Below are 18,573 nucleotides of genomic sequence, written 5' to 3'. Positions count from 1 at the left end.
AATGTTGTGTTTCCAAATTTCCTGCAACTGTCTACATGTACATGCTATACAGATGTTTGATATAAGCAGTTTTACAGAAAATGCATGAGTCTACATTGCAATTTAGAGTGATCTGTTATCAGAGGTGACTGTGTCCAACTCCAAGATAATATATGTGTCCATATATCAGAAATGTACAGTTCTAAGATAAAGCAAATCATGCAGTAGCTAACATCATGTGTGTATATATATATACATATATTATATGTTAGCTAATTGCATGATTTGCTTGTCATGATTATCTTGATCACTCTAAATTGTAATGTAGACTCATGCATTGATATATATATGTGTGTGTGTGTGTGTGTGTGTGTGTGTGTGTGTGTGTGTGTGTGTGTGTGTGTGTGTGTGTGTGTGCGTTCAAAAAACGCTTATTTTCCACAAGATATTTCTCAAAATATATACAAATATCCAGATGTTCATTAATTTGTACCCCTCTTTCTCTCTTATTTTCAGTTACTTCAAGTCAGAGCTGTTTTCACTTCTGTCAAAAGATCAATGTTCATATAAAAATGCACTTTCAAATGAGATCAGTTGGACATGTTGATGATATTATAGAAAACCATTAATTGCTCCTGCCTTATTAAAAGCGCAGTAATTGGTCATGTTTAAAGTAGGTCAGGATATGCACATATTGCCAGCATTGTTCTGGTATCTTTCTCAGTCGGATCGTGAAAAGTACATTTTCGATGCTATTTTGGTCAGAAACAACCCACACACACTGATAGCCATGCACTCACTGACAGCTAACTGAATAAATCACACATTATAAGAAGTGTAGGACTGTACATTTTCTTTCTCTGTCTCCTTAACAACACAATCCCTTGCAGCAGAAAATAATATGATCACAATCAAGATCGTGGTTCACAGAGATGAAAATTGTGGGGGGGGGGTTTTAAGGAAAAGCAGGCGTGATTGCATCCCTAACCTGAGGGTTTTATATAACTCTATGCAAATGTTTGGATCATATAAATAATCCTGAATGTGAGGAGAGAGTGATGCCAGTTTGTGATGAAATTGGATACTGGCAGCTTTTCTTTCCTTTATTTCTGAGAAACTCAGGCATTCTGGCATGGATTTGAATATTGTATCACACTTTTTAGTTTTTGGAGAAAAGGCTCTTATGTGTAATGAAGACTGCAGTATTGATAGGCTATTGTAGACACTATTTTTGTTGTTGTTGAAATAAATGTTTTAAAAAATACAAACTGTACACATAAATATTAAATTAATTGAAAAAATGTTTTGTTTAAGTTATTATGAAAGAAGTTCGATGTAGAATATAGAGAATCCGTTAAAAATCCCAGAACTGAGAGGTTCTGGGAGATCTAACACGTTTATAAATGAGGAAAAATGTAAAGAGACATAGATAATAATTTAGTCTATTTTTTAAATTATTATTATTGTTTTGCATAAACTGTAGGCCTACTTTAATGGCTTATAATAATATGTGTCATCATGTAGGACTATTATTACTTTTTGGTCTATTACTTAAATAGGTGCATGCAATTATTACTAATCGGCATTACTGCTAAATAGCAGAAAACTAATTAAAAATATATATATATTTTTATTAATTAGTGCGAAAACATGCGAGTTCGTTGAAATTACAAATCCTACCATAACGAAGGTTCATGAATATTAATGACAACGTGCTGACGTTCCTTGGTAACCTTCCAATGAGGAAGACTGGATCTTGAATATTAATCGCTAGTGCTGACGGCGCGTGCTTGCGTCCAATCCTAAATGACTGTATCATGAATATCATTAAACAAGCCGTCACCGTTGTTGGAGCCTCCTCTTATCTAGATATAAGCACCCCTTTCGAAACCACAGTAATGGTACCGTCTGTTGGTTCGTTGGTCTCGTTTTCTTACCTTTAGAAAAAGCAGCTCTGTTTCTGTTTGTCCAAATTCGCAGCTGAGCTTCGGTCTAATCTTCCCGAGCGCGAGCAGGATTTTCAAGCCGTCAAACTGGAGCCGTTCAGAATGACCATGTTTAAAGGGAAACGTCGAAATCACCGGTGTGAGTTTACGACCATCAGTGTAACTTTGAGAATGTGTTGTTTTGCATTCAGTGCATGTCTCTTTATTAGCATAAACTCGCAACTAGTCATGGAAAGCTTAATATTGGTAAACAACGGCATGTATATTTGTATTTCTTCCACGTCATTCTCACCTGTTCAGTTCAGTTGCATGTTGGTAAATTCTCAGTGCTGTGCATGAGGAGTAGAGATACACATGTCTACAGGGGCATGTCACATCTGAAAGATAAGAAACATCCTCATAATGCTGATGTTAGATTCAGTTGAATCCGTAGGTGCGTTCCAGTCGACCGTAAGTGGACTTCTTCTTCTACTCCGCCATCTTAAAGGGACAGGTCACCCAAAAATCATCGTTGTCATCGTTTACTTACCCTAATGTTGTTCCATACCTGTATGAGTTTCTTTCTTTTGGTGAACACAAAAGAATATATTTTGAAGAATGTTGGTTAGCAGATAGTTGATGGTAGCCATTGACTTCAATAGTATTAGTTTTCCTACTGTGAAAGTCAGTGGGTGCCATGGACTGTTTGATTACCAACATTCTTTAAAATATTTTAGTTTGTGTTCAGCAGAAGAAAGAAATTCATACAGGTTTGGAACAAATTGAGGGTGGGTAAATGATGACAGAATGTTATTTTTTTGGGTGAGATTCCAACCTGAAGGGAGCGAACATGTTCAGTTCGAAGGGCACTTTTTATTGAAAATAAATGCCTTTCTGATGTTATTAGTGATGGGAAGTTCGGATCATTTTACTGACCTCGTTCATCAAATTGAACAAATCTTTTTTCGAGTCATTTCGTTCATTTAAGTGGCTTTAAATGTTATACTTTTAGCAGCCAAATTCCCCAAACACATCCACTTACGCAATCTTGATATTCTGAATCAAGAAATCATTATAATGCAATCAAAAATAATTCACAGGAAACATAAACAATTACTTTACCTTCCGAGTCTTTCGTTCAATTGTCCAAGAAATTATCGCGATAAACGATAATATTGTCGTTCTGAGACCATTTTCATTTAATATAATTATAATGGCATAATAATGCAGGTACACCTTTTCAACGATCTATAAACTTTTATTTCTAAAGAATATTAAACATTGAAAACGGAAAACATTTTAAATATCCAAAAAAATGAACAAAACAACCAAAAACAATGAAAGCAATGGACTCTTAGTGTCTGTTAACAAAATAAATGTCTGTTAATAAATAAAATGAAACAAAATTGCACTTCAAAAAATATTAAACATTAGGCTTTAGACATTATAGTCTATAGTGATACATTCCATAACAGGCAAAACTGACAGTTAGGACCTTTGTAAACAAATAAAAAAAAGCCTCAACAAGCCATATCGCACAATTTTGCACTGTTACTCCTGTTACTTTGTCCTCCTGTTACTTTGTCAAGTGATTGTGTACTGTCGGGAAGACAGTTCCCACGCACTTTATTGCATGCTACGCACTGAAAATACTTGGTTAGGATTAGGGGTGAGGAGTGCGTGCGTATTACACGCTATAAAGAGCGTATCACATGCACGCAAAAACTATTTTTGGCGTATAAATGGCACGAGAAATAACATTCGTGGTATAGATACGCATTTTCATGTGATCGGGCTCGCTGTCGCAACTCACAACTAGCGTCTTCTCTCTCTCCCGGCAGTCTCCTCAAACAGTCCCGCCGGCGCTTTCCCATACAAAGACCATGTGACTGACAAGCGCCGCGGCGCCGCCTCCCCACACAAAGACCACGCAACTGACAACAAGAGGGTTCACTCCTCCTATACGCTAAAGAACCGACCGAGAGTGGTCATCCAGTCTCTTTGGTAGAGAGAGAGAGACGAGGAAAACAAACAAGCATGCAAATGGAATTATCGCGGCCGGAAAAATTATCAAGCTCATTTTTTTTATCGTGCGATTAATCGACTTATCGACTATCGCGACAGGCCTAACGAATCGTTCATGAATGACCCATTACTAGATGTTATATGTGATGAGAAAAGGAAGTTGAGCAAAAGGCGAATTTGTACACGCGTCAAAGCTTTCTGCCACTCGCCTTACCCCAACACCATTGCTTCTGTTGACAACATAGCGTCTTCTGTAATGTTGTCTGGCCCAACCAGACTTTAGTGGGCGGAGTTAGTGTAAATAGCCTCTGCCAACAAGACAGACTATCTTCATTTATTTGACTTAATTTACCTCAGGAATGTTTACTATGCAGCTCGTGTGGGAAAGAAAATACACAAGATGAGACCGCTACAATTATTAAGACCATTAATGAAGAACCATAATGATCCATCATTTTCATAATGAATGACAATTACAGTACAGCTTGAAATTTGTTAATAGTCATTTAATAGCTGCAATAGTCAATTAAATATACAATAAAGTCTAATAAACATGTTTAGGAGTAGGGAACAATGAACACTGCGTACTAGGGAGTCTGTCAATCGGAACGCACCATGTGTTTTAAGTGATCGCATGTGTGATTGTGTTACCTATTGAAACCCTTGTCAACTGTATTGTGTATATAATTGAAGCATGATGGATGTTTTGGTATTTTGGGCTATTCAGGAGCTGAAAAGATTCATCTTGAGTAAATGGACTGTCATTGTTCTCCTCTAATGTTACATTGAGCCAGGATCAATTGAGCAATTTAAAGTGTCATAAAAAATCCCTTAATAATTCCTTTCATGACCATTCATTGTCCTCCTCCTCCTCCTCATAATCACCGTCATCATCGTCGTGATCGATCTATGCAGATAGTCTATTATATCAGTAACTAAACCTCTTGAGATGCATGTTAAACAGTGGCTTTGTGCACATAATGTGTGCTATGTGGATAGTCTGCTAATTACTGTTAGTTTAGATGGTTAGACAGTCATTTTTATGCATGCTGCCTTAATGAGCTTATCTTTATCTTGTGGTGATATCTCAAATTTTATAGTGCATAATTTATATTTTTATTATTTATAGTGCAGCATTTTTTAAGGTAGTCATTTTGTTTATTAAATGTGGTTGTCTCTCCTTAATACCTAAACTGTGACCATATGGCATCCTAAAACAGAGTGACAACCATATTCGACTGCTGTGTGAGCGTATCTGTGCATCATCTATGCAAATTCTCATATTAAACAGCAGCTATATCTGTATCTTTGACTCCTAAAACTAGCACGTTCTAAAAGTAGACATTTCTAAATTTATGATTAGCCCCACACTACTTTGTATCCCTCCTGACATTCAGATGTGGATTAGGAGGCGACGGCTTATAAAAATGATCTAAATAGAATACCAGAGTTGTTTTTACTGCTCAGTTACTACTAATAAAGATATTTAATTGCACCATAAAAAAAAAAAAAATTTTATGAAATCTCCCAGTTCATAATAGCTGTTCTCACTGGGCCTGTTGTGTGCCGTGTGATAACCCTGTCAGTGCAGGTTTATAGATCTCAGAGTCTCATTGCACATCTGACGGATGGATTTGACCTGGTCATCCCCGACCCACTGGGCTGTGAGGAATGGGGTTGTGACTGTGACGCTGATGAGTGTGGATTTGCTCCCAACAGCTTTTTACATTTCACGAGAGTTCCTTATAGACGCATGTCCTCTTGCCTCAAACAAAATGGCATTTCCATTTTGAGAAAATGGTAATATAACGCTCATGTTTTTGTGTTTGCACAAGCTTTATTAATATTCATACTAGAGTATAGTTTGTTTAATCCTAACTAAACTCCTCTTATTGAGATGTTCTTGTCAGTTAATTGATTTATTTCATCTAAGTGCGCAGCTGCATCATAAATATATTAGTCATATATATTAGATCTGTCAACATCACTTTATTGTGTAATTCATTGCTTCCTGCTCTGATCATGTAAATTCACACAGCCCAGCTGTTGTACCTGTTGGTGCAATTCAATTCCAGCTATAGGTGTGTATGGCAGATTTCTTACTAGTGCTATAGATGGATTATTTCAGCAGTGACAGGAGAAGACACTGAATGAGTGGAAAAGCTGTATGAGACATCCAGTCAAAAAAATAAAGTGTCCTTGGGTTGTAAATGGAAAAAGATTGAGCTTCCCCAAGACTAAAACACGTGCTTTCTGTCACTATGTGCTTCCCGTTCTTAATTTTGTGGAAATCCCAGTCAAGCAGAATGCAGGCTAATTCGAGTAACAGGCCCAATGCAAGGGCACTTGATCGGTTTTCTGGTTCAAATACTCTAGTTTATGAACTAAATTCCTCCAATATAAAATGGTGTGCACTTCCATAAAATTCTGTTTAATTTAGAGTAAAAATTGGCAGCTGTGGTTGACAGAAATGGGCAATTGTGGCAATACCTTGTATTTCTGTACTTATAAGGTTTGGTTTAGGGTTAGTTGCATGTAATTATGCATAATTTATAGTAAGTACATGTAACAATGACACTGTAAAATAGTGTTACTCATTTTTTTACGTAAAAGTACATGTATTGTCTCTAGATATGATAATTTTATAGTGATATAATGAACATTTTTTCATTATTTTCTTTTTTTTTTCCTCCTTTGTTTTACTTCATGTTAACAGATCACGATCCTAACTTCAAACTCTTTAAATCCTAGCTGGACGATGAATACTGTGGTTTCGTTCTAAAATCTCTCGCTGATCTGGGGTTCAAAGCATGGAAACAGGATTTCGTTAGGATATTTTGCTGTAACTGATTTAGTGCAAAGGAAAATTCCTCAGCCCGATTATCATCAAAAGGCATGATCGTTTCATACGGCTGGATTATCAGAGAGAATCCGCACGGGAGATGTTTGTGTTTGCTGTAGCTGCTCACATCTCGCCATATGCGTCTGATCACCGGCTATAAGCCCGTTAACACCACAAACCCTCAGGCGCCTGCAGTGCTTCATTATTTACTCATTTAAAGTTTGTGCTTGTGCTTGATGTTTTGGCTTCATATTGTCTGCAGCAGAGTTATGTTACAGAGGTCTCTTCAGATTTAGGGCTGGATGACTTGGTCATACTCTATAGATGTAACTTCAACTTCAAGAAATAAAGCTGTCCTTGTTTGAGAGGTCTGCGCAGATGAGTGTTGCCAGACGTGGAACATCTAATTAGGTCAGTAAAGGAATTTTAAATGAATGCATAAGTAAACCACATTCAACTCTGCCGAAAATCTCTACATGTAGACCCTTTCGTGGTCGCTACATTTTCTGTTAAAGGAAAAGTTCATCCAAAAATGAATAATATCATAATTTTCACTTACTTTCATGTTGTTGCAAAACCATTCGACTTGCTTTCATCCATAGAAGACAAAACAAGATGTTCGCAGCATGCTGCCCTTTTAATCAGGGGTTGTCAATTTGTAAATGGCTCCTTAAAAGTAGATGAGATTAGATGCTGTGTTTTCTTGAGAGAACAGTGAGAAAGATGAACATACACTACACGTATCAAATGCATCAACTTAATTATAGGTATACCTCCTGCTGAATATCAGGATTTAAACAGATATCCTATGGAGATGTTGCAGAGTCTATGGCTGGTAGAGAGAGAGAAAGAGTGTGTGTGTATATCTTACTTTCACTGTGACTTTCAGATGTGACAGTGTGCTAAGTGGAAGAAAATGAAGGTTTGGCTGTAAGTAGCAGTCTGCTTGCTCTTCTCTTTAGCAAGCAGCAAAACAGATGGCAACTCAGGATAAATCAGCACCCAGCTGGGGTGTGTATGGATGGATGGATAGATGGATGGATGGATGGATGGATGGATAGATGGATGGATAGATGGATGGATAGATGGATAGATAGATGGATAGATAGATAGATAGATAGATAGATAGATAGATAGATAGATAGATAGATAGATAGATAGATAGAATTAAATAAAATAAAGATTAGAATTTTATTTTATTATTGTTACATTGCATTGTAAGTGGTATAATGCACAGTCATATCTTCATGTTTTTTTGTCAGTTGTGTATTTCCTCCACTACATTCCCAGTTGAGAACAGAATAAAAGTGCACAAGCGTCGCTTTAAATTAAGTTTGATTCCATTCACTTCCCATTCATTCTGCACATATTTCAGTTTCACCAGTCACCCCTTCTCTCTCCTTTTCTGAGAAACCATTTAAAGTTCCCCAGTAGTCAAACATTTTATCCCTTAAAACTCATCTTTGATCACCAAAATTACATATTTAAAGGTTTTTCCTTGAAAATAAAATTATTCATGCCTTATAATAGCTTGAATGTATTTGATACACATGGTTTGTATTAAACCATATTAAAAACACCACATAGACATATAAACAGCTTGATTTTCACCAAGGGGGACTTCAAGTATTTTGATCTCAGAAATGCTTGCATCTTAATACAGTGGTTCTTGAATTGTTTTACAATGGACGTCAAGGGGTGACCATGAATTGCATATTATAGTGAACTGCAAAGTCCCCCCCAGTATCCAGAATTGCATGACATTGGCTGAATAGGAAAATTACCATTTTGTAAATACATTATTATGTGTTGAAGTGTGATTTACTGAACACACACTGGGACAAAAATTGCAGTAGTATTAGCCTAGTGAACAAAATACAATGGAGTTTGATTAGATGCATAACTGAAGGTGTTTCTCCTAATTTTAAAAGCCTATTTATATTGCTATCCAACTGTGATATTGTGAAATATTATTACAATTTAAAACGACTCTTTTCTGTTTTATGGGTATATATATATACATATGTGGTTAGTTGCATCATTTTCAGTTTCCCTGATGTCCACGACCATACCAGAACAAACCTGTTAAAGTGCTGTTTTAAAGGTTCCTAATTTTGTTTTGGAGGTCTTCTATAGCTTTAGGTGCATCTGATGTCTATTCTCACAGTGTCTAAAATGGTTTGATAATTCAGTCTCTCTAAGCCCCTCCTTTCTGAGAGTCTACTCTGTTCTGATTGGTCAAATGGCCCAGTCTGTTGTGATTGGTTTACTCTGCTCTGATTGGTCAGATGGCCCAGTCTGTTGTGATTAGTCTACCACTTACAGTGTGTGTTGGAAACATCTGATTCACAGTGATAAAGAACATTTACTATAGTGTCGGTTTTATGGTAATATCCGAATATGGTAATATATGGAAAGGTAACATCCGGAAAAGCATAATGGGGCACTTTAATAAACCAGAGATACAGAGTAGATACTGACCTCATCATTTCCTCTTAGTGAACTGGTCCTCTAAGGTCAAACTGAGAAGAGATCGGACAAGGTGGTGGAAGATGCAAGTTGTTCTTCATAGAGAGGGGAAAAAAAGAGCATGATATACAGAGAGAACCACAAATCAAAAGCAGCTTTTCGTTCTTGAGGGTTGTTGCCTGTCAGGTTAAAATTGTTACACTCATGAGGTTCCACTAACGTTTGACAACCCAATGTGTTTTGTCTTTATTTTGAACAGTATATTGAACAGTGTATATAATTTTGTGCTTGTGAAAAAGTGTGCTATATAAAAAAGTGTGCTTGTGCTTTCTTTAAAATAAGTACCAATCAGTTTGATAATTTTATCGAATGCAGTGACATTCATGTTATTCGTTATTTTTTTATTTTACTTTTTGGAACCACTCTAAACACTGCTTATGTTAAATAAAAAATGTTTGTGAATAAGACCTTGGTATCTCCTTTGAAAATAGGGCTGGTTTCAGTTGCTGCGGATGTCTCTTTGTGAGTACCCGTCTCAATGGAAAGCTTTCATGATGTTTCGATCCAAACAGTGAAAAAGAGCCACTCCCCCCCTCAGCCAGCCCAGGGTTCAGGACCACGGAGAGCTCCTCTCGGCTCGGCCTGTCTCCAGGCAACCATTACAAATTCCAATGAGCGGATGCAGATGAAATGAGAAATTTCCCTCGTGTCCACAGCTATGACCCTTTTGTGACTACCATCAATCAGCGTAAAAATGAAAAATAGATGTCACTCTGCTGCATCTTTTTCCTTTATTGGACAGATACCCTTGCACAGGTGACGCATACATCTGAAGCAAGCAAACAGATGCTTTATCAAATGGAAATCGGAACCTGATTTTTCCTAAAAGTATGATGCTTATTCTGCTGTCTGGAGTGAGTTTGGCTAGACCGTGTGTGAGTCACTCAGTGCTTTCTGAAAAGGCTTCATGTTTCCTGTCATATTTTATCCTCTCGATTTGATCCTATAACACCAGTCGCAACAGGCTTTGTAAACATTGAAACAAATATATCCTTGTTTGCTTGTTTTGCCGCTGTCATTTTAAAATTGTGTTTTCGAATGTGTCTGGAATCTTTAAAGGGACACTTCACCCATTTGCATTAAGCTTTGCATTGTTAGAAACCCAGTCATACTATTGAATGGTCATGCAACATTTTTTCATTTTCCCCCGAGACGAGAGAAATCTGTATTTACCTCTTTACACTTCCTCCTACAATGACGCAAAAATCGTCATTTTGCGTCATTGTAGGAGGAAGTGTAAGAGGGGGGGATTTCTGTTAAGACTACAAGCACTAGATCCACCCTTTCAAACCCGCCCATAGGGGGTTGGACCTAATGCGCTAACAGACCTATCACAGATCAGTGCGAGTGCGTTTGATTTCAATGGCAGAAACCTGCACAAAACATGGACGAAGAAAGCTGAGTAGTAGGGGTTACCATACTCTATTTCCCGGACATGTCCGGCCGTCGAGATCGACAAAAATGTCCGGGATTCAGCTTTTGCTTTCTGCGGTCGCCATCCATTGTTTACATGCTCACCTTTTGTTTCAATCTAACTGAATTCACCCCGATTGGTGAATCTGAATGTAATGTTTACATGAATGCTAAACAAGTGATCGGTTGATTTGCGTTTTAACATTGCTAAGAAAATACCCGCACCTCCGTGAGAGATAGCCCATGAGACCGGTGCATCTCACAGGCGCGCTCATCAGTAATCACAGTAATACAGGGAGCAGGACGAGGCTAGCGCCGCGGGAGAAAGACGCGAGGCCGGTGGCGTGATCGGTTGAAAGACGCGAGGCCGGTGCCGTGATCGGTTGATGTGTGTTTTACCATTGCTAAGAAAATACCTGCTCCTCCGTGCGAGATACGAGAACAGTGCCTCACAGGTGTCGGTCGTCAGTAATCACGCCACCGGCTTCGCGCCGTTCTCCCGCGCCCCTCAGCCTCGTCCTGCTCGCCACAGTAAACATGATGAATGGCGACTGTAGAACGCAAAAGCCGAATCCCGGACATTTTGGGCAAACTCGTCACAGAGACTCACTCGTAGCCTAGCCTTGCCTTGATGTTTTTGTTCTCAACTGCGCTGTCTTACCGGTAGGCGTGGCTTGGGAGTGGCCTTGTAGTGCAGCGAAGCAAGTGCATTCTGGGAGTTGTTGTCTTTCATCCACATAAGCCAAAAATACATTTTCTGGCTTTTCTCAGTCTAGAAAGCTCCAAATTCAAAAATAATTTCACATTTCTTCTACATAAATGACCCACTTTCAATACACATTCATGTCTCCACGGGTGAAATGACCCTTTAAAACAGCAAACTACATTTCTATTTAAATTGTAGATAGTATACATACTGAGCGGTATACATTGAGCAGTATGTGTGTTTTTTATTTTAACATTGCCATTCTGTTTTTATTATTATTATTATTATTATTATTATTATCATTAGAAATGTTTTTATAAGAACAAATATGGTAACATTTAAAGCTATTATATGTATTTCTTTTCGCCACTAGGGGTCGCTAACCTCTTACAATAACAAAGGCATATGTTGACGGCATAAGCAGAATTATGGAACTTGCCGTCATGCCGAAGGATCTAATAATGTTTATGGATGAGTGAATACATTGATGAAACTAACTATCTAACTTACCCCCGCAAGTGCTGAATAATACTCGCACAGGCCAGTTTATTAGACAAATGAAACTTGTGAGGTAACGCAGCGCTGTTTCACTTGGTCTGCACTATCACACTAAACTGCATTTGAGTGTGTTAAAAATTATAATGTTATTCTATGTGTGTGTTTATCTGTATGAGACTAGCAGTAAGCTAGATCAACATTAGAATAACATACTGATCATATTCTAACATTTCATCATGTTGAGCTATATAACATTGTGTAACGGGGTTCAGATGTTACGGGAAGAAGGAGGCGGGAACCGGCGGACATTCAAACATATTTAATAAATAAATACACAAATACAAAAATGAAAGTAAAAGCCAGCAGCCCCTCACGGACGACTGCTGGCAACACAAACCAAAAACAAAACATCAACTAAAACACAGGCCTGTCCTCTCTCGCTCTTCACTGTTGTCGCTCCTCCTTTATGCCTCCGCTCCTCCGTGAGAGATGCGAGACCGGTGCGTCTCACAGGTGTAGCTCATCATAATTACGCCACCGGCCTCGCGCCGTCCTCCCACGGCCCTCGGCCTCGTCCTGCTCGCCACATACCCCCATCGCCCCTCGCAGGCCGGGGGGTACCACCGAGGCTGCGCCTACTCCCCCCCCCCCCCCCCCTCCCCGGGGGGACCGATCACGGCGGCTGCGGTACCTGGGGGTATGGACAGACGAGGCGAGAGTACAGGAGACGGAAGCATGAGGAGCGACAGAGACGAGAGAGGGGAGAGAGAAAAAAAAAAAAAAAACTTGATCCGGTTCCCACAACGCGCTGCCATCCGGCCCGCCACCCGCTGGGCGATCTTCTCCGCGGTGCCTGGCGGTGACGCTGGATAGACCTCGGTGGACGGCACGACACTCCTCCGCCGCCTGGTGGACGGCGACGGCTCCTCCAGGTTCGGGCAGTCGGCAGGAGTCCCCCGTTCCCTGCTCCTCCCCGTCATGGCGGATGGCAGCAGGCTCCGGCCCACGGCGAACGGCGACGACTCCTCCGCTCCCTACCGGACGGCAGCCGCCCCTCCAGCACCCAGGCGGCCAGCAGCGAGCTCGTCCGTCCCCCCGGCAACTCACTCCAGCGCACCGCCTCGAGCGTCCATGGCGACGGAAACTGCCCGCCATGCTCGATGGCACCGCGGATTCCCAACAGCGGCAAGGGCTCTTTGACAGCGCGTTCCTCCTCCTTCCCGGGTTTCGGCACCAATGTAACGGGGTTCAGATGTTACGGGAAGAAGGAGGCGGGAACCGGCGGACATTCAAACATATTTAATAAATAAATACACAAATACAAAAATGAAAGTAAAAGCCAGCAGCCCCTCACGGACGACTGCTGGCAACACAAACCAAAAACAAAACATCAACTAAAACACAGGCCTGTCCTCTCTCGCTCTTCACTGTCGTCGCTCCTCCTTTATGCCTCCGCTCCTCCGTGAGAGATGCGAGACCGGTGCGTCTCACAGGTGTAGCTCATCATAATTACGCCACCGGCCTCGCGCCGTCCTCCCACGGCCCTCGGCCTCGTCCTGCTCGCCACACATTGATTAGATTTCTGTACATTTGCTCACCTTTACATTTGCTCATCTGTCAAGTCGAAGTTTGCCACAGACGCGGAGCTCTCGGAGATCTCGAAAACGCCACGCTGATAATAATCCTCGTTTTAGTTCTCCTTTTGTCCCAAAGTCTGCTTGCCGTGGTTCATAATGTTTGAACGAAACAACAACAGCGTGAGCGTGCCGCTAGACGTAACGCAGTTGTCCACGTCTGTCGCCATGGTTACTGTGACAGTACGAGCGGAAACCAGGGATAAGGCGGATATTACGTCATTGACGGGCGATAACTATGGAAGCTTGTTTCCGCCACAAAATTAAAAAAAATAAAAGATAATTGCGACTTTTTATCTCACAATTGCGAGTTTACATCTCGCAATTCTGACTTTATTTCTCAGAATTGCGAGATATAAAGTCAGAATTGCGTGTTTTAAAGTCGCAATTGCGTGTTATAAAGTCAGAATTCTGACTTTTTTTCTCGCAATTGCGACTTTATATCACGCAATTCTGACTTTATATCTCAGCATTCTGACTTTATATCACGCAATTGGGAGATATAAAGTCAGAATTGCATGATATAAAGTCGCAATTGCGTGTTATAAAGTCAGAATTGTGAGATATAAACTATTCTGAGGTAAAAAAAAAAAAAGTCCGTCTTTTTTTCCCCCTTAGAATTGGACTTTATATCTCACAATTCTGAGAAAAGATGTCAGAATTGCGAGATATAAACTCGCAATTATGTGTTATAAAGTCAGAATTGCGTGATATAAAGTCAGAATTCTGAGATATAAAGTCAGAATTGCGTGATATAAAGTCGCAATTGCGAGAAAAGAAGTCAGAATTCTGACTTTATAAGACGCAATTGCGACTTTATATCTCGCAATTCTGACTTTATATCTCAGAATTCTGACTTTATATCACGCAATTCTGACTTTATATCTCAGAATTCTGACTTTATTTCACGCAATTCTGACTTTATATCTCGCAATTCTGAGAAATAAAGTCAGAATTGCGAGATGTAAACTCGCAATTGTGAGAGAAAAAGTCGCAATTATCTTTTATTTTTTTTATTTTGTGGCGGAAACAAGCTTCCATAGATAACAGGGCGACAGGGACGAGCCTTTTATTTAAAATTGGAATTTCTCTGAAATTAAAAATCTTTGGGATCTTTTTGGATATTGTAAGTAAACAACTGCAGGAAATATATCACAATGTGCAAGTGATTTTTGGATGTTCTATAACAAAAATCTAACATATAGTAGCTTTAACTTCTAATTTATTAAGTAAGGGTTAATGCCCGACGAGGTGTCAGTATTAATGGATACCTGACAGTGGACACCTCGAAGGGCATTAACCCGCTTATACCATGGTCACTTGCCAAATAACACATTTTTAAAACATTAGTTTATATTTTAATTAGTTTTACAATCGAAATCGAAAGTTTTTACAAACAATAACTTGGTTTCCCTGGTTACGCCTGACGGTTTATTTAGCAACCGGAGATATTTATAGTCCGTATAGATACTTTGACTGCCTGTTGCTATGGATACTCACAGCTGATGTAGCCAACACATTTATTTATTAATTTCGAACGGTAAACAGTCAGTTTCACCAGAACTCCTTTACTAGGTGTCCTCTATCACTTTTTAATGGACACTCTGCAGCCAATCAGAATCGAGTATTCACCCAGACCATGGTATAACAATAGTTAATGCACGAACTAACAAGAAGCAATATATTTTTATCGCATTTATTAACCTTTGTTAATACTTGTTAATAACAATAACTTATATTAATAGATACAACTTTTGATTTTAATAATGTATTAGTAAATGTTGAGATTATCATTTACTAAGATTAATAAATGCTGCAGAAGTATTGTTTGTTTTTAGGTTATGTTAACTGTATGTAATGCAAATAACATGTTAACAAGTGAAACCTTATTGTAAAGTGTTACCAAAAATATTTAAATAGAAATTTATTCACATGCTTGTTTTTCATATTATAGTAGGTATTTATTTATTTTATTTGATCAAAAATGTTTAAGGAACAAGAACTCTGCCTGCATAATCTTCACAGCTGAAAGTACTTCCACTATCAGTGTGAGATTTCAGAGCTACAGTACAAGATGTGAATGTAACCATATCGCATTCATCTTAAAGCATTGCTATGGCAGAGTTTCCCCCCTGAATCCCCTTGTATTGCAGCGCCGGTGTGTTTTTGTGATGGAGGAGCGCTGGGTAGTGAGGGTTAGATGGTGGAGATAATTCTCACAGATGTTCTGTGCTATCGTTCAAGGATGATGGTTTGATAAGAAATGCTTTAATGTACATATAGATGCACCAATGTCAAGTGATTCCTATTCATCCCTTCTTCCTTTTACTGCAGCAGGGAAATTAAGTTTTTTTTGTATGTTTTTATCTACAGCTCCTTTAAAGATGAGCTCTGTGGATTACAAATTGCACAAAATTGACTGAAATATGTTGGTGTCACACTTTAGCCTGCAGATTTGAGCATTCACAGTACTTGGACGCACTTAAAAATGTATCTATGAATGTCATTGCATTAGTTAACAGAATACCAAACCATGTTGCATTTATTTTAGAGATACAAGAAAGCCAAAGCATACTTTTCAAGCAGAATATTTTGAGTTACGTAAAGCAATATGGTGTGAATGGACCATTGCCGCTATCAGCTATTTGCATGAAATGCCTTTTCACAAAATGTTCCCTTTTAAGAAAGTTTTGTTTGCCTGCTAAATGTGAATTGTATTTCTAATGGACTGCATTTCTCATAGAAATCTCATTCAAGAGGTATATTGCACACATTTTTTAGATATTTTTTCTTGTTTTACAATCCCAGGGTACCAATTATTTACTAAACCTCAAACAGGCACCACATTGTTCTACCCACCATGCTTCAGTCATTAAAGGCTGCATGTATTTATTTGCCTATAGTCGTGGTTTGAAAAACAGAACCGACAACCTTAATTTTAATCAGCTGGAAAAAATCGTTTTGAAAGTGATTCCGACGGTGTCATTACTCTTTGTCGTTATCATTATAGTTGTGGTGTGGACTCTGCTGTTCTTTTACATGTAGAACAGTTTTTAAAACTATATCTTTATCCTTATAGCTATCGTCCTTTGTGTGAACCAGTGTTATTTTATTTTTTATTATAGTTTATCTTGCATCTGCTTTTATTTTATGCATTTAGTTTTCATGTTAATTTTAGTTACATTTTTAGAAATTTTGTTATGCCTTTTTGTCATTTTATTAGTTTTATATATTTATTTTAAATATTGCTATTTTAGGTTTAATTTATTTTTATTTCAGTTTTACATTTTAGTTTCCAGTTAATAATTTTAGTGCTTCAACTGGTTACACTTTATTTTAAGGTGTCCTTGTTAGTGTAATCATACATTTAAGTTCTGAGTAATAATAATTAACAACATGTACTTAGGGTTAGGATAAGGGTTTGGTTTAGGGTTAGTAATACTGTAGTAAGTACATGTGACGTAACAAGGACACTGAAAAAAAAATGTGTTACCCTTCAACATATTTCAGTTTATTACCAAGGCAACATTTCTAATTTTCATTTGGTTCAATTTTTTCAACTAATATTTATTTTTTATTTCTGTTTTAATTAACAGACATGTTATTGGTAGCACTTTATTTTACAGTCCTGTTCCCCATGTACATACTATGTACTTATTATTATTATTATTATTATTATTATTATTATTATTATACCTACCGCTAAACCTAACCTTCACCCATGGATTGGGGTGGATACGGGGTGGTGTGGCGCAATGGATAAGACACATGCCTTTGGTGTGAGAGACCCGGGTTCGAATCCACTGTGAGACACCAATGTGTCCCTGAGCAAGACACTTAACCCCTAGTTGCTCCAGAGGCGTGCGACCTCTGACATATATAGCAATTGTAAGTCGCTTTGGATAAAAGCGTCAGCTAAATGAATAAATGTAAATGTAAATGTGGATTAACCTTATATTAACCAGCACTTTTTAAGTATGTTGGCCTACTGTAAAATAAAGTGCAACCATGTTTTAATAGTTCTAGTTTTTGGTAACGATTATAACCCTGGCGTGAACGGGCCTTAAGTATGCAAAGAGAACTCATTTCTACAGTAGTTTGACTTTGAATTCTTGTGTTTCTGCAGATATTAATATGGCCGGAGAGCCCAAACCCTACAGGCCTAAAGCGGGATCCAAACGCCCCCTAACTGCTGTCTACAGGTGGGTGTCTCTTATATTGAAGTAGGGCAACATATGACTACTTGTATTTACAAAACTCACTCTGACTGTGTGAATTTGACTTCAGATGATAACATTCTGCAGTGTAAATGAAATCCCTTCGCCGTTCTTGCATGCACCCTTGTTAGGAGAGCTGAGGTAGAGCGGATTAAAGTCTGATTGGTGTGGCTGAATGAAGCCGTCAGCACATTTGTCATATTATCAGGTTTATATAACAGAACAACCCGCCGTCTTATCAGCACATTCATTCAATTGCTGAAGTTGCAGTTGTGTCTCACAGGTTCGGTTAGCTTGTTGAACTCCTATAGGAAGCGAAAAGCTCCAGACACATCAGTGAAAACTAACCAAGCAGGAAATGAGTGAAAAATCAATGCTTGAAAAGGTATTAGGCATTTACTCCTTTATTGGCAAGCTTTTATGGGGATTCAGAGCATTTTATTGCAAACAGTAAATACTAACTAATGCTATATAAATAGTGACTGGACCATGAAACAATTACTGAATTAACAATGTTTTTGTTTGCAGCCATAAATGTAATGGAAATGTTTTTTTCTTTTCTTTTATTTGCACATAGCACATGAAACATTAATTAGTTTAAGAATTTATGCCAATTCAGTTGCTTATGAGCCATAAGAGTGTCCTTTCATGGACTGTAGCTTTTTTGGTTCTCTTTTGTTACATTTTATTTTATTTTAGCTGATTCAGGGTTTTTAATTCTATTATTTCTTGCTCTCATTGTATTTTTGAAATTCATTAAGTCTTGATTTGCATTTCAAATTGACTAACGCAACCCATCCATTAT

At 38.5% G+C, this 18,573-nt stretch overlaps 1 protein-coding gene across 2 annotated transcripts in view; it reads left to right on the top strand.

The window, feature by feature from the left end:
* Positions 1 to 18,573, top strand: part of LOC308682931 (RALY RNA binding protein like) — a gene marked incomplete at its 5' end in the record, with an annotated part of 63,050 nt that overhangs the window by 27,812 nt on the left and 16,665 nt on the right. Inside the window, 2 exons of one of the 2 annotated variants that reach the window (XM_081352949.1) lie at positions 1,827 to 2,064; positions 17,678 to 17,753. In XM_081352949.1, the coding sequence (XP_081209075.1) occupies positions 2,028 to 2,064; positions 17,678 to 17,753 (113 nt within the window). Of the gene's footprint in view, positions 1 to 1,826; positions 2,065 to 17,677; positions 17,754 to 18,573 lie in introns of those variants that run through there. The other variant, XM_081352948.1, reaches the window with a different exon arrangement.

Source organism: Scardinius erythrophthalmus (assembly GCF_964197995.2).
Source record: "Scardinius erythrophthalmus genome assembly, chromosome: 22".
NCBI lineage: Eukaryota > Metazoa > Chordata > Actinopteri > Cypriniformes > Leuciscidae > Scardinius > Scardinius erythrophthalmus.
The sequence above is the reverse complement of the archived record's forward strand: the minus strand, read 5'-3'. Positions and strand labels throughout refer to the sequence as shown.